Consider the following 16460-nt stretch of genomic DNA (forward strand, 5'->3'; position numbering starts at 1 on the left):
CTGGGCTTTGGGCAAATTACTGATCCGCCTCAGGCCTTGGGTTCCTCATATGGATAAATGGGAAAGCAAAGAAAAAGGAGAAAATTGGTGGAGCAATCTCTGTCTCACCCTCATGGAGCTTCCTTCCCCCAGACCAGCAAGCAGTATCCATCCTTCTTTCTTAGCAAAGGACTAGAGAGAAAGAACGCTTCTAGGGCCCTGGACCTCCAACTGCCACCCCAACCAGCAGCACCCGCAGCATCTGGGAACTTGTCAGACACGCAGGTGACCGGGACCGTTCCCCTGAATCAGGTGATCACCGTGCTCATTTGAGAAACACAGATGTTTCCAGGTGAAGCTGATGCTGCTGCTCCGGGGACCACACTTTGAGAACCACTCCACCCTGGCTGCATGTTAGAATCTGAAGCCTCAGCCTCCCCACTGAGGATTCTGAGTCCGCTGGTCTGAGATGGGCCTGCAGGAGAGTCTAAAAGCCCCCAGGCAGTTCCAGCATGTAGCCAGGGTTGGGAACCATTGCTTCCAACGTTTTGGAGGAAATGTTCTCTCCTATTTACTTCCATTTGTGTATTCATCCATTCAATCATTCATTCGTGTTTGTGTTTATTTATATTTGTTGGTTTGTTTCGGCCAGGAATACAGTTCAGTCTGTCTTCTGGTATTCTTGCAGTTTCATGCATCCGCCCATTTCAATCAGCACATGGTGATGGGACCTCTACCATGTGACACACACATGTTTGGGGCCGGGGACACTGTGGTGAGCAGGACAGTCTCTGTCCTCACGGGACTGGCAGTCTAGCTGGGAATGAAAGTGGGAAGAGGTGATACAACAGTGCATTTGTGCACAGCCAAGCAGGTCCAGAGGCCTCCCGAGCATGGGAGGGGCCTGGCTCAGGCAAGGGTTCTTGAAGTGTGAGCAGGAGTTTGTAAAGTAGAGCTGAGGGGCGGGGGGGGGGGGGGAGGGAAAGACAGGTGCACTTGGCAGAGGGCAGGCAGGGACAAAGCCAGAGATGAGAACAGGCAGGTGAGGGTGCAGAGAACAAGGGGCAGCTGGATGTGGCTGAAGGTGGGAGACCAGGTCAGACAGGACCCTGCAGGGCACAGTGAGGAGTTTGAACTTGATTCCCAGAGCGGCCGGAGGCTGTGGGAGGGTTTTCAGCAGGCGGGTCTGGGGTCTCACCGCCTGACTGCAGCTTTAGAAAGAGCTCCCGGGTGTGTGTGGAGAATGGGTTAGGACAGTGGTCAGCAAACTCATTAGTCAACAGAGCCAAATATCGACAGTACAACGATTGAAATTTCTTTTGAGAGCCAAATATTTTAAACTTAAACTTCTTCTAACGCCACTTCTTCAAAATAGACTCGCCCAGGCCGTGGTATTTTGTGGAAGAGCCACCCTCAAGGGGCCAAAGAGCCGCATGTGGCTCGCGAGCCGCAGTTTGCCGACCACGGGGTTAGAAGGTCAAAAGTGGAAGCCAGCAACCAGCTAGGAGGCCACTGCAGCCACCTGGTGAACCATGGTGGTGGCTTGGGTGGAGGAGGGGAAGAGGAGAGGCTATATTTGGAAGGATGTACCCCCAGATGAGGGTCACACATTAAGGCTAGTGGGAGCATGGGGTGGGAAAGCTGGGTAGGGTGGAGGCTGGGAGCCGGATTCCGACTGAGGCTGAGGAGATGCAATTTTAAACGTCCCACTTGGCTCTCATGACCCAGCTGGGGCCAGCTGCAGGCCCCACGTGACCACTAGCCGTCTCATTGGAGGTTGCTTCCTCGCTTTAAATGAAGTCTAATGAGGCCATTGTTTTGTTGCAAAGCTTCAGCTTAAAAATACTCTAAGCGCCAAGGCCAGTTTTTAAAATTAATCTTTTAATGGGTCAGGACTTGGCCATTAGGAAAATGTTATTCTTGGGGTGGGGTGAGGGTTAGGCAAGGGCGAGGAAAAGAGAGCAAATGCCTATCTTCAGATAGCCGGTGTCCGAGTCCCTTCTCCCACTGGGCCAGCTCAGAAAACACCTGCTGCCAGCAGAGCCATAGAATTAGCCCCTCCCAGGTGTGCAGCCACCTCGCATCGTCCTTTCATCTCTGCCTGTCAAGGTGGGGCCCTCTGCTTGCACACCTCCAGCGATGGTGAGCTCACTTCCTACCAAGGCAGCTTGTTCTGTTGTTGGACAGTCCTGACTAGGAGAACGTACTTGCTTTGGGTGAACTGGGATCTGTCTCCTGGAGTGCCCCTCCAACCCCGAAAACACACACCTTTGGCCCGTTGGGATCACAGAACACCGTACTTTCTGCCTCATTCATTCATTCATTCATTCATTCATTCATTCATTCATCCATGCATTCCTCTAGTAAATTTTTTTTTTTAAAGCAAGTCACTTGTTTCTCTCTAAGCATCATTTTTTTTTCTTCATTCGTAACATGAGAGTAATCAGATCGACCTTAGGTTTGAGGGGCACCAGTGACACAGAGGTTGGGCAGGGCTTCGTCAGTGCTGGGTGTTGTAAAATGCTGGGTCTCAGGAGCAGGACACCAAAAGCGATGCCTTTTGAATATTGGCATGTGGCCAACCTCGAGCCAGAACTGGGGACACAGAGACCAGTGAGACTCAATCCACGCCCTCCTCCAGCTCCAAGGGGCTCATAGCCCAGTGGGGGAGACAGTGCGGTGACAGGGAGCTCTGGGGGCACCCAGTGGGTGACCCTGAAGGGCTTCAAGGAGGTAGCTTCTCAGCTTCGACCTGAAGGAGGAGTTTTCCAGAAGAAGAGGGGGTATCGCAGGGATAGGAGTGTGTGAGTGAGGAGCAGTCCTGATCCAGACCCAAGCTTGGTTCCCTCCCCTCTCCTCCCTCATCCCTGCAGGAACCCCATCCCCACCACCCGGTACGGCTCTCACAAAAGGAAGGTGATAGCCAGGCTCTGCCTAGATTGTGTGTCTAAATCAGGGGTCCTCAAACTTTTTAAACAGGGGGCCAGTTCACTGTCCCTCAGACCGTTGGAGGGCCGGACTATAGTTTAAAAAAAAACTATGAACAAATTCCTATGCACACTGCACATATCTTATTTTGAAGTAAAAAAACAAAACGGCAAAAATACCCGCATGTGGCCCTCGGACCGTAGTTTGAGGACGCCTGGTCTAAATCATTTCAGACTTAGAAGTTGCAAAATTAGTATAAAGAGTCTGTATACCCTTCACCTGGATTTCTCAGGTGTTATTTCTTCACATTGACCGGCTTCACATTCTCCCCTCCGCCCACACACACACTTAACGTTTTTCCTCAGTTACTTAAGAATAAATTGTAGACATGATGTCCCTTTACCCCTGAATACTTCAGCATGCATTTCCTAAAAGCAAGGGCATTCTCTTACATAACCACAGCGCACTGACCAATAATCAGGAAATTATACTGATTATTATCTAATCTACATACCTTATTCAAATTTCACCTATGGTCCCAGTAATGCCCTTTATAACAAAAGAAAAAGCATTTTTTTTTTTCTGGCCCAGGATTATCCGTCGCATTCAGTTGTCATATCACCTGAATCTGAACATTCTTCAACCTTTGCCTTTTATGACCTTGACATTTTTCAAGAGTCCTGACCAGTTGTTTTGTAAAATGTTCCTCAATTTGGGTTTCTGGATTGTTTTAAACAGTGTTTCTTGATGTGATGGGCAGCAGACTTTCCCCATGAGAAAGGGTTGGGCTGCTTTTTAGAAGACAAATTCGGGGCCCCCCGCCCAGACTCTCTGTATCAGATTGGAGGCGGGTAGCCTGGGGGGCACTCTTTCCCGGTCTCCCTCTGGCCTGCTCTCTGCCTTGTTTTAGACCTTTGTCTGGTGCCCTGTGTATGTTTCTGCCCATGGAGGTGACGGCGGTGTCCAGCCCCATGACTTATTATTGCTGTGTGAGCTTGGGGGAGTTGCTTTCCCTCTCTGAGCCTCAGGATATTCATCTATAAATGGAAATAAGAAGCCCTACCTTTGAGTAGATTGGTGGTGGGAGTCCACAGCATTCCATGAGAAAGTGCTGGGCAGGTAGAAGGCATTCCGGTGTCCTTTGCTTGTCCCTGCATTCCTGTGATTCGGAGAACTGCTGTGGGCATGCAGCCGGCCTGCGCCTCCAGCCGCACTGTCTTCAGGATCCACTGCAGTGTTTGAATAAGTCCGTACTCTCCCTGGAGGCCCCCGTCAGGGACTGAGGGTGGTGGAGGTCCTGGGGCCTGGACATTTCTCTGCCGGGGACTCCTCTACTGACAGTCGTTGCACTGGGGCTGTCCAGTGGTCTGGCCGACACTGTCCCAGCACAGCCTGCAGCCTGAGGCTCTTCCTACCCCAGCTCCTTCCTGCTCCCTCTCCTTACACAGGTGCCCGGCATCAGAGTGGCCTGAGTATCCACCTGCCTGCTCCTGCCCTTTCTCTGCTGAGTCATTTAAAGGCATGCACCCGAGCAAATCTATCTCACTTTTAATTCTGTCTTGGTGTCTGCTTCTTTTCAGACCTGAACTGACCCAAACCTCAAAAACAAACAAACAAACAAAAAACAAAAAAAAACAAACTCCAAAAAATCCCCTTAAAAACGTCAGGTGAAACCTGTAGTGAACAGGTTGCTGGAGCCTTGGTTTCTCCTTGGGTGGGGTTATTAGTTTTCCACCTGGTTGGGCTCCCACCTGCCCTCATGAGCACATTTCAGTCCAAGGAGACTTTCCTCCCAAAGCAAAGTATAGTCCTTATTGCATGAACATCGTAATGAGATAATCTTGTCAGTAAATTGTCCTCCTCCACATTGGCAAGCTCATGTGGGGTGGTGCTTTAAAAAATATATAGTTTATTATGTAGTCTCCCTTATAAAAAGCAATTCCTGTGTCTGTGGCTCAGACAAGAGGGAGCCAGGGTGCACAGCAATGGAAATGGAAAGGGACCAGGGGAGGTGAGGGTGGGGCACTAACCGCCTCACAGGCTGCTGGGAGGGGTGATGAGAAAGCCCTGGGGAGGTGGTTGGCCCCTCCTTCTTATCTAGTGGGGCCTCAATAAACGCTCAGTATCATTATCACTGTTGTTACTGCCACCACTGCCCACACCACTGGGCACTTCTCTAAAGGGCCGTGCAACAGCTCGGTGAGGTCTGACCCAAGGGAGTCCCCAAGAGGATCACAAAAGGAAAGGTTGTGAGGACAGAGAGAGGAGAGGCCAGATAAACACAAAAGGCCAGAAACCCATGGAAAAAAAAGACCGGCGTCAATGACATTCAAAGAAATATAAGCTGGATTATCTTTGGCTGTGAAACTGGAAATTTTGAAAATAACAAGACCTGGTTTGGGGAAAGGATGTGGGGGGATGATCCCCACGGATACTCTTGGGGAATGAAAATGGACATCAAAATGGACATCATCTACCCGGAAGACCAGGTAGCCCTCGGAGTGAGTGCCCATAACAACGCACAGGCCTCAGGATGGACTCAGCCGCTCCCCGGCTGCGAGGTCACCTGAAGAAGAGAGACGTGCACGCAATTGGGGTTTCAAGATCGCAAGCCATTGCTGTGTTCTTTTCCGTTAACTTGGCCCAGGGTTGTGGCCACCCCGCCTGGCAGTTTGCTTCTCAAAGCATTCTGCATGGCTTTGATTTTAAAGAGGAGAAATGCAAAGCCTGCAACCAGGTATTTCGTGAGCTGATGGAGATATAGACCCCACCTGAGGCCCTGGACTGGTCAGGGTCCCTGGAGAGACCAATAGGGTGTCTGGAACTGTTTTTCACATGACACTGAGCCAGGAGGAAATCACATAATTACCCACCATCAGGTTGAGCTGGGTTCCCAAAATGCCACATTGCTTTGTTTATGTCTGGAATGATATCAGCTCAGTGCTGTCACCCTGGTTACCTCATGCTAATCAGGAGCTCTAATTAGCAGCCACATCTGACTAATTAAAAAAAGAGGGCTTATTATTAAGTGACAGTTTGGTAGACAAAATCCTTCAAAACACAGGGCTCTGGGTGGGGGATGGACCCAGAATAAAAAGATCCTTCTAAGGGAAGCTCTCAGGCACCATCGCCATAATAACACGTGCTATTTGTTGCATGCTCATTTTGGGCCAGGCCCTCTGCTTTGTGCTTTCCTTGTTTTATTTAACTATTTTCACGTTAACCACAATTTTGTGTGGAAACTGAGACATAAAGAGATTTAACCGACATGTTCAGAGATGCATGGAGAGTGAGCAGCAGAGCCGTCACTCATGTCCAGGGCTGTCTGAACCCAAAGCCAGCAACCTCAATGGCTGTTATATTGTCATTCTCTGTCCATATTCATTCATTCATTCATTCATTCATTCATTCACTCACTCATGTATTTATTGAGCTCCTACTATGTGTCAGGCACTATTCTGGGCATTGAGGAAAGAGCAGTGAACCAGAAAAAGTCTCTATCCTTCCAGAGCATCCTTTATATTGGAGGGAGGCAGACAAATGAATAAACATACGAGCCCTGAAAATAAGAAAAACAAAGCAGGCCCCGGCTGGGTAGCTCTTTTTGTTAGAGTGTTGTCCCGATATGCCAAGGTTGTGGGTTCAATCTCCGGTCAGGGCACATATAAGAAGCAACCAATGAATGAATAAATAGTGGAACAACAAAATTGATGTTTCTCTCTCTCCCTTCCTCTCTCTCTGTAAAAAAAAAAAAAATCAATAAAAATATTTTTAAAAGAAAAACAAAGCAGAGTTAGGGGACAGAGAGACAGGGAAGTGTGTTATTTTGGGTAGGTGGTCAGGAAGGCCTCTGGGAGGAGATGACATTTGAGCAGAGACCTGAATGAAGGGAAGGAAGCAGGCCTGAGGACATCTAGAGGAGCCTGAGGCAGAACATGTCCCTGGCCCCCTAATACAGACCAGCAAGTGCTTTTTGGTTTTCACCCCAAAATCAAACCCGAGCGAGTTTGGGAGTCTCGCGGTGTCATCTCTGCCTGGCAAGAAAAGGTGCTCCTGGATCCAGGACCAGACAACAATTGCTCTAAAGGGTATTATCAGGGCAATTAGAGGAATTGGATGTGGAGTGTAGATTAGATAATCTTATTGTAACTGTGAAATTTTCTGCATTTGATAAATGTCCTTTTTCTTACAGGACATGTGCTCATGTTTTAAGAGAAGCAGGGTCCAAATTTCAGCAACTTGCTCTCAAACGGATTAGCAAAATCATCATCATCATCATCATCATCATCATCATCATCATATTATTATTATAGTTTTTTTTGGGGGGGGCGGTGGAGGGACATTGTATTGTTCTATTCACTAGGTTAAGCTAAGCCTGTATTTCCCGGAATCCCCTTCTCTGCGTAGTTCTGGATTAGGGTTGGCCAAAAGCAACATTTGCCTGAGATTGGAAGGCAGAAGTAAAGCAGGAGCCATTACTGCCGGGAGGCCTTCAGGGTCAGATGCAGTGAGACGCCGGTGTGTTCCCAGGGGTACGGGAGGGGTCCAGCTTGTCCCTGCTCTCCCTTGCCCAGCGCCCTGCTGACCAGTGGCGCCAGGTCATCCAGCAAACATCCCGAGGTGGGAGCCACACAGAGGCAACAGCCTCCCCCACGCTTTCCCATGCCGACTCCTTTATTTGCAGATTGTAACAGTAATTATACTGTAATTTTTTTAGGACAGGCTCTGTATATAGTTTGAATATGCTTATATTACATATATTTTATATAGAGATAGATTTACTTGGTGTTATGAGAACAAATCCTTATTGCAAAAAAATAGCATCTATAATAATAAAAGTGTAATATGCTAATCGACCCAAAGACCCAACAGCAGAACGACTGTCCAGATGACCTTCCGGACGACCACGCTATGACACGCACTGGTGCCAGGCCAGCCAAGGCAGGTGTGATGCGATTGGTCAGGGGGCCCGCCATCGTCCCATGATCGCCCTGCAGAGGGAGGCCCAGGCCACCAGCTGGGGGGGGGCAATCAATCGCGGGGGGTGGGGGGCGATCGATCGTGGGAGGGGGCTTCCGGGGAACCGGGGAACGGGGGAGGGGAGGTGTGGTGGGCAGTGCCAGGCCAAGGTGGGTGCGGGTGGGGGGTGGGGCCTCGAGGCAGCCGGGGCTGTGAAGGCCTACCCTTGCACGAATTTCATGCATCGGGCCTCTAGTGTATGATAAAACAATATCTTTTTCCCCCAGATCAAATACTAAAAAACAGTTCAAAAGACAAATGCAGGGCCCCGTGTTCAAAAAGCAGGGGAAAGTGCTGCTACAGGTACTAAAATCAGGCCTTGCCTTCCTCCCATGGTCTTTCTCTTGACTGGTCATGGTGCTTCTTAATTTCCTATTTAATATTATCCCAAGTAAAGGAACATTTGAAATCTAAATTGTCAGCATAACTTTTATTGTTCATCTTTATAGTATACAAATGCAAGAGCGTTGAGTTCACATGTGAATTTCACAACATGGATTTCGAAGCTTGGATAGGCAGTGGCGTTTTGTGCGTATCAGACCAGTAGAAAAACCTACACAAAACTGAGCTGCTTTTATATCACCTCTTTGACGTGCACACATTCTGCCAGTACTCACTACCTCCAGCTGACTGAGAAGGAGAAGAAAGTGTGAGTTAGCACATCTTTCCCTTTCCTCCTGTGCCATCATTTTCGGGGTAAGTGGTTGGCTAATAAGGGAAGCACCTTGAGTAACAGAACACGAGGAGGGGTCCTTGGGTGACGGGTGTTTCTTAGAACACCATTGCCTTCTTTCTGCTGCGGAACCACGTGCCCGTTCAAATAGAGTGGCCTCGCGGGGTTCTCGGAGCCGCTGCTTACTCAGTTGCAGACATCACACACTTACCTTGAGCTGGCTTTGAGTCGCACTCAACTGCACGCGCTGTGGATCCACTGGAATCCTGTGCTCACAGGGCACTGAGGGTTCCATCTGCAAAAGGGGCCGCAAGGCACTGTGGGCACACACATCGCTCAGACCTCTTCTGCTCAAGCTGCTTAGTGACTTAGCTCTGACCCCCGCAACTCTTTCAGACCCTTACTTCCTAACTTCCACCTCAGTTGTATAAGGTCTAGTTCCTACAATAAATCCCTTATTCCATAATATTCACGGTGGTTCTGCTCCCCAGACTGAACTTGGACTGGCAGAGAGAATATCATCTCTGTGTCAACAACTGGTGAACCTGGGTGTCCATTGAACCATTTGTACTTCTCTGTAGAATTCAACTTTTTTAAAGTAAGATTTAAAAAGACTTAGCCGGTTTGGCTCAGTGGATAGAGATTCAGCCTGGTGACTGAAGGGTCCCAGGTTCAATTCTGGTCAAGGGCACATGCCCAGGTTGTGGGCTTGATCCCCAGTAGGGGGCGTGCAGGAGGCAGCCGATCAATGATTCTCTCTCATCATTGATGTTTCTATTTCTCTATCTCTCTCCCTTCCTCTCTGAAATCAATAAAAAAAAAATGATTTTAAAAACAATAGTATTTTAAGGAATGAATCAATGAGTGAATGCATGAATGTCCTTGTTAACTAAACATGTTCCTGTTATCCTGGGTTTAGACCTTTATTTAGTAGACCACATTAAAATTTTCTAGAACAGTAAGAATACCTCCCTTTTGTAGCGCAGAGACATGTTTTAGCTACACATCCCAAGACTTTTTGGAAGTCCAGCTCTATTTCACTGAATTGTGAGCCCAATTTCCTCTCTCTCTCCAGGAAAAATAATATTCTGTGTATGTTTGGTCTGATTAAAGAGGCAACTGTGCCCCCACCCCCAAGAATTGAAGGTCTGACATTGTAGATCATAGAACCTTTATTATTTTTCCTCTAAATTCTTATAAATGTACATAATGTCCGTGCTCCAGTTATGACACCATTTATAGACATTTAAAATGCATCTTCATTTATAAATATTTTACATTTGGTCCATAGAACAGATCATTTTACTAAATAACACTGTAATTATTTTAAAACAGGCTCTGTATATAGTTTGAATATGTTTATATTACATATATTTTTTTATATAGAGATAGATTTACTTGGTGTTCTGAGAATAAATCCTTATTGCAAAAAAAAAAAAGCATATATGATAATACAATATCTTTTCCCCCCAGGGCAAATACTAAAAAAAATGTTACACATATTCACAGTTCTCACAGTAATTGTACGACACGTAATATTGTGCTATATAAGTAGGTTTGGGTGGAAATCAGTTAGGGGATTTCTTGCCAAACATCTCACTTAGATTTGCTTACAAACATGAAATACACTGCATTTGTTTTAAAAAGACTTGGTCTTAGTTTCACACTGAAGAACGAAGAGAAAGTTGGACGTCTTCCTGCCCTTATCCTAAAGGGATTCACTCAGGATGGGGGTGGGACCTTGATACACAGTGAAGGGTTCCGTCCCATCTAAACCCTATAATTGAACAGTACATATGCAGTTTGATCATGGAGTCACCAGCTGGCATTTGGGATGCCTTAGGAATGAGACTATTTTACAGATGATCTCGGGAACAGGTTTTAGGTTTCCTACACGATATCAAACAAGACCCTAAATATCACGCGCGAGGATGAGTGTGTGTGTGTGTGTGTACACGTGCTTTGCGTTTTCTCTACAATAATGTGCTTAATATTCTGAGGGTAATACCTTATTGCAAGGACTGATATGCTGGTCACTGGTCACTGTCAGATGAGAATGACAAGAGATTTAAAAACCCACAGTCACAGTTATTTACCATAGGTATTAAGGATTAGTTGTAAAACACAGTTTGTGAGCTAACTAGCTAAGGAGCTACAGGGCACAACGGACGATTGGCTACGTGGGAACCCATCTTCCTGGCAGATGAGAAACACGGAGTCACTGGGGTTTGCAAGGAACTGTCTCCACCCGATGTGCCGATTTGCCACCGCCACCACGGAGCCCATTCCGGAAAGGAACAAAATCGGCTTCCCAGGAAAGCAGCTTTAGTCTTGGAAGCACTTTGGAGGTGGGGGTGGGGGAGGGGGTGTGGATGAACACTAGCGCCTCCGTTGGTGGCTGGGTAGATTTTAGTGGCAGTGAGGGGACTCCCACAGAGGAGTTTCAGAGAAGGAGAGAGGGCGGCAGCTTTGAAGGGGGTGGTAGTGAGGGAGGAGATAGTTTTAAAAAGGTAACTGGATCCATTTGGACTCAGGGGTAGGACTTGGCCTTGATTTCCTCCACAGCTGCTCTGTGCTCTATAACTCTGGGCATCCTAAGAGAAACTGGGGCTTCGGTTAGGGAACGTCCCCAGCAGGATCGCAGGTCCCCCAGAATGGTGATTAGGAAATTAATTGTGCTTGTGGCAGTTTCCAATGAGCAGGGCCAGGTGCAGTCAGAATGGCCTGGCGAGGAGGGGCAGGAAGGCCTAGCCCCGGAGATGCTCCCTCAGCCGGTGGCTGGGAAGAAGGACACTGCACAGATTGCTGGGAATGCTGACGGAGGTCCTTGGGGCTTGTTTTAAGGTCAGCTGCCTCGGGAAGGAGGAAACCAGAACCGGAGAGAGCTCTGCTGGCTCCCTGCTACTTAAGAGTGAGCTCTCCCTAGAAATCTCTGTTCTACAAAATGCCCTTTTCCTGTGCACAGAGCAGCCTTCCGATGGAAACGAGCTCCTGCAAAGTCCAAGGTAACAGTCATGGGTTTCGGCAGTTAAGAGAACAGTCAGGGAAACGACTAAAAGCCAGGAGGGTGCAGCCGCACCGAGTCACACTCGCTGGCGGGATAAAAGTGACCTACCGCGGCAGTCACAGATGCCCACGGCTTGATGCCGATGGGGCCCAGATTAAAAAGGTCACCGGCCCGCGGGTGCCGGAGCCGACGAGTATTTCTGCCCGAGGCAGGACCCAGCAGGGGTGAGACGGCCCCCCACCTCCCCTCGCTGCGTGGTGATGGTGTCTGGACGCGCCACTCGAGGTAGGTTGAGACCGACGGTATCTTCAGACATCAAGTGGTGGTCCTGCTCAGCCGGGTGGGGGGTGAGAGCGTCGGGGCGGCGAGCCACCTCGCACCCCTAGATGTAGGCCTCCTTGCTGGCTGAGCCGCTGGCCTGGGGCTGCTCCGGACCGTTCTCCGGGCGCACGATGTCTTCGCTGGGCTGGATCATGACCTGAATGCGCTGTGGGCACCGGGGAGAATTCGGGCTGAGGTGGAAGGAGACTGGCTCTCTGCTCCCCCTTCTGTTCAAGTCTGTTCTGTCTGCTCTGCCTTCCAACTGTGCCCAGACTCGGGCCGTGTCTCCACACCCTCCACGCCCTCCACGCACACCTCCTCCCACTTGGGTGATAGCAATAACTCCCCGTGGCCCTCCACGTCCATCCTTGACCATCATCCCCCTCGTTCTATTCTCAGCACAGCGGTTGGGGGGGGGCAGTCATGTTAGAGATCGCATCCCTCCTCAGGATGCAACCGTGGCTCCCATCTCACCAGAGTCCTATTAAGGCCCCATGTGATCTGGCCCCCGTCATCTCAGACCGCCATGTCCTTCCCTCATCCCCTCACTTACTGCAGTCCGGCCACGCTGGCCTCCTCCCTGCTCCTCACACTCCAGGCATACACCTGCCCCGGGGCCTTTGCACTCGCAGTGCCGTCTGGTACATTCTTCCTTTCCGAGAGTGACGCGGCTCGGTGTCTACCTCCTTAGGTCTTGGCTCAGTGTCATCCTCTCAGCGAGGCCTTGCCCAGCACTCCCTAGACTCCTTCCTACTTTGGGTTTCTCCACAGTACTCCTCCCCATCCAATGTGTTTTTATTTTGTTATCTGTTGAATATCCTTAGACTATACTCACTCCTAGAACATGAGCTCCAAAAGCGTGGGGGTTTTTGCCTGTTTTGTTCAATGCCGTGTCCCCAGTCCTGACAATAATGTCTGGCGTCTGGCATCTAGTAGATGCCCGATACACATTCGCTGGATGTCTGACTCCCCCACCACCTTCTCCAGGCATATCCTGCAGTCCTGCCTTATCAGCTAACACGCCGTCTGCGGACGCGCCTTGCTGCCCTTTCCCACCACGGTGCCTTCGCACAGGCTGTGCTCTCCTCCGCAAATGCAGACCTGGCTTCCTCTCGAGGCTCAGCAGAGAACAATGGAAAATGAAAACTCTGAACCTGGAGCTGGATAAAAGGGCTGCAGGCCCCAGCTCTGCAAGCAATGGGTAAGTGGTTTCCTCACGTGGCCCAGTTTCTCCATCTGTGACTGAAGGAGGCTCCCAGCAACTCCAGGGACTGAACACAACCCTCCACCCCCCTTCCCTGTGCTGCAGACCTGACCCCTCCTTCTAGCGAGGACATCTTGGTGGGAAACAAGGTTGAGAGCCACTGATTCGGGTCTTCCTAGCTGTGGCCTCCATAACCTGATTCTCCACCCTTCCTCAGCGAAATACCCTCAGCCTACACTCACTCCATTCCTGTCTCTAGCACCTGGCTACCTCCAGCACGGCCGTGTTTCACTCAAGAATTCGATACCGAAGAGCTGGCATGGCCCGAGCACGTGCTAGTGAGCCCCTGCTAGGGAAGCACCCCTCATAGGCTCTGCCTTCCCTTGAGGGTAACACCATGTTTTCTCTTTATCAAGCTCACAAATGAGGTCTCGAGGAAGCCCTCAACACGTCTGATCCCACCCTTCATTTGCTCCGAACCCTCGATGGCTCCCCATTACCCTTAGGATCAAGTCCAAAGTCCTTGTGGTGATCTTCAAAGCCCTCCATGATCTGGCCAGACCGTAAATTCCCAGCCTCATCTCTGATCACCCCCCTGCACCCCTCCTCGCTCTACCCTCCAGCCACAGTGATAAGTTTGTACCTGTGGGCCTTGCACATGCTCCCCTCCATCTTCTAGGAACATTCTTCTGCTTCTGCTTTTAACTCTGGCTCATACTCAGCCATCCCCTCTCTCAGGAAGCCTTCCCTAACCTTCCTCCACCCAGGCAGGGCTTACCCATCTCCCTGGTTTACCCCAATCACGGCACCTCTAACACTCCATTGCCACTGGCTATTGATTTGTTTGTTAGACCGTGAGCGCCACAAGGGTAGGGGCTGTGCCCAGCGCAGTGGGGGGAAGGGGACCAATGACGCAAAGGGTGAAGAAGAGGCTTACCTGCTTCAGGGAGCCCTTTAAGGTGAGGAACATGTAGACCATGTACCCAGGGATGAGGACCATGGAAGACAGCGCCATGAGCCAGCCCACGCCCTGGCCCCACTTGGGGAAAACATAGTTCCCCATGGTGAGAGGAGTCATCTGCACAGCACTGAAAAGGAACACACCCTGGGAGGGTGGGGGAGAGGGTGGAGGGCAGTAGGTCACACATATTGGTCAACCAAGGTCCCTCCTTAGACCCTGCAGCTGACAGGTCCGCTCCCCCCGCCACCACCTTGAGGCTGCCCCTCACAAAGGCTCACCACCTTGGGAATCTGCGCTCAAGGCCACTTCCAGTACATAAGCAGCCCTGGGGCCAGCCTTTGTGCTCTGGGAGCACCAATGGCAAAAGGGGCCATTTCCGTGACAACCAATAGAAACGGGCACCCCTCCTGGGAGAACCAATATGAAAAAGGCACACCCTCCAGAAGGACCAATAGAAAAAAGGCGACTCCTCTGAGAGGACTGACAGAAAAAAACATCCCTTCCTCCAAGTTAACCAGCTTGGCAAGCAGAACAGTTGGATGTCAGTCGCCATTCGCCATTGGCTGGGTGCCCTAGTTCAAGACACAACTTGTGTAGTGGCCCCAGCGCCCCCTCCCAGGACGGGGGGCACCCCCCTCCAAGGCCTGCTCATGCCTCACCTCCCCCTTGCAGAAGGGGATGGGAGGTGCCGAGAATGGGAAGTCTCCCTGTATGAGTAGTTTGGGCTTCAGAATCAGGCCCATGTGGTTTGAGTGCAGCAGCGACACGATGGGTGATGCTGGCTGGGGGAGCGCTGGGTCCTCAGGAGTAAGATGGGGCACTAATGTCTATTTGTCTGAGGTTTGTAGGGATGATGTAACGTGTCTGGCATCATGCAGGGAACAAAACAGATGCTCAACAAATGGCAGGCAGTGGTATTATTAGGGAACAGGGGCCTGGGGCCTCTTCCATCCACCTCTGCCTCCAGAAGTTTCCCTCTGGACCCAGGGCCTAGTCTGTGCTCATCCTAGCAGGGCTGGTCAGGTGTTGTCCTTACCGCCACAATGATTGGGGTGAAGAAGGACCAGCAGAGTTTCCACCAGATGCAGGGCCTGAAGCCAACCATCTCTTGGATGTTGTCATAGAATCGGTTGACACCTGTGACATTTGGAGCAAAAGCAGGACGGATGGATGAGTTGTGGGCATGACAGGCTAAACTCAATCTATCCTTTTCTCACAGTGTGACCATACACAAGTCACCCAACCTTTCTGGGCCTCAGTTCCCGCGTCTGTAACGTGGGGCTAATGCTCTGAGGGGTGCTCATTATCTAATCAATCAATAACCAAATTCCCACAGCAAGTAGGCATGGGAAAGCAAATCACCTTAATGTGAAAATATCTACCAAAAATCGGATATGCTTAAAAAACATGTAAGCATCACTCTTAATGTCCCCAAGGCACCATCTGTCTCAGCCATTCCTGCAAAGGCTTACTGGGCCAGGATGGTTTTCCCTGTTGATCTGATGCTATCAGCAATTGGTGATAGATTACAAAGAACAGCAAGTCCTGCAAAGACCCACAGATGTCATGAAGTAATGCTGGGCACTGCTCCAGTTATAAGCAAAGTCACTGACAAGGGGGATCTGATAGCACTAGGCCAGTTAGAGTTGAGGAAAGGGGAGGTGAATTAGCAAGAAAGATACAATGATTATCAAGTACTAAGAGGGACCCCGGAGGACATTTCTCTCAAACACATCACCTTGCCGTGATCATCAAAGAGTAGGGAAGGATATGCCTGGACTACCATGCAGTTGGTCTGGAAACTTAGGCCCCAAAACCAACAAATAAAGTCATTATTTCCTTCGTTCTTTGTCCTAAGATAGTGCATTCTTTTAACTGTAGAATTTTTTGTAGTCTTGATTTCCCTTTTCTAGATAAAACCTCAAACAAACCATTTTATCCCAAAATTTACGAAGAAATCGTGGTTCCCGTTTTAAATGAGTTTATTTAACCGTTCTTCTTATGATAGCTTCTAAACATGGGACCTCCTGTGGTAACACCACGGAGTTGTTGTGAGAACTAAATACATGAATGTATGGAAAGGGCCTGGTGTTCAAGTTGTACTGGTTGAATGGTAACTGAAGAAAGGAATGATGAATGAATGAATGAATGAATGATAGGGGGAGGAGGGCTGATGCTCACCGTAAAACCAGGAGATGGAGACACATTCAAAGAACACGAGGAACAGCAGGCTCATGCCGCTGGCCGAGTAGTAATCAAAAAGCTTGAAGACATAAATGCCCCCCTGTAGGAGCAGAAACGGTGAGAGTGAGGCCACTTCCGCCAGGGACTTGCGCATTCAGTTCACAATCAAACTGGGCTTTACTGT

At 49.6% G+C, this 16460-nt stretch overlaps 1 protein-coding gene across 1 annotated transcript in view; it reads right to left on the bottom strand.

The window, feature by feature from the left end:
• Window positions 1-9753: 9753 nt before the first annotated feature.
• Window positions 9754-16460, bottom strand: part of SLC6A1 (solute carrier family 6 member 1) — a 43977-nt gene continuing 37270 nt past the window's right edge. Inside the window, exons 13-16 of the mRNA XM_008152073.3 lie at window positions 16274-16376; window positions 15129-15229; window positions 14069-14236; window positions 9754-12093 (exon numbers count right to left, since the gene is read on the bottom strand). Of these exons, the coding sequence (XP_008150295.2) occupies window positions 11989-12093; window positions 14069-14236; window positions 15129-15229; window positions 16274-16376 (477 nt within the window). The 3' untranslated portion in view covers window positions 9754-11988. The remainder of the gene's footprint in view (window positions 12094-14068; window positions 14237-15128; window positions 15230-16273; window positions 16377-16460) is intronic.

This window comes from Eptesicus fuscus, chromosome 18, assembly GCF_027574615.1.
Source record: "Eptesicus fuscus isolate TK198812 chromosome 18, DD_ASM_mEF_20220401, whole genome shotgun sequence".
Lineage (NCBI taxonomy): Eukaryota > Metazoa > Chordata > Mammalia > Chiroptera > Vespertilionidae > Eptesicus > Eptesicus fuscus.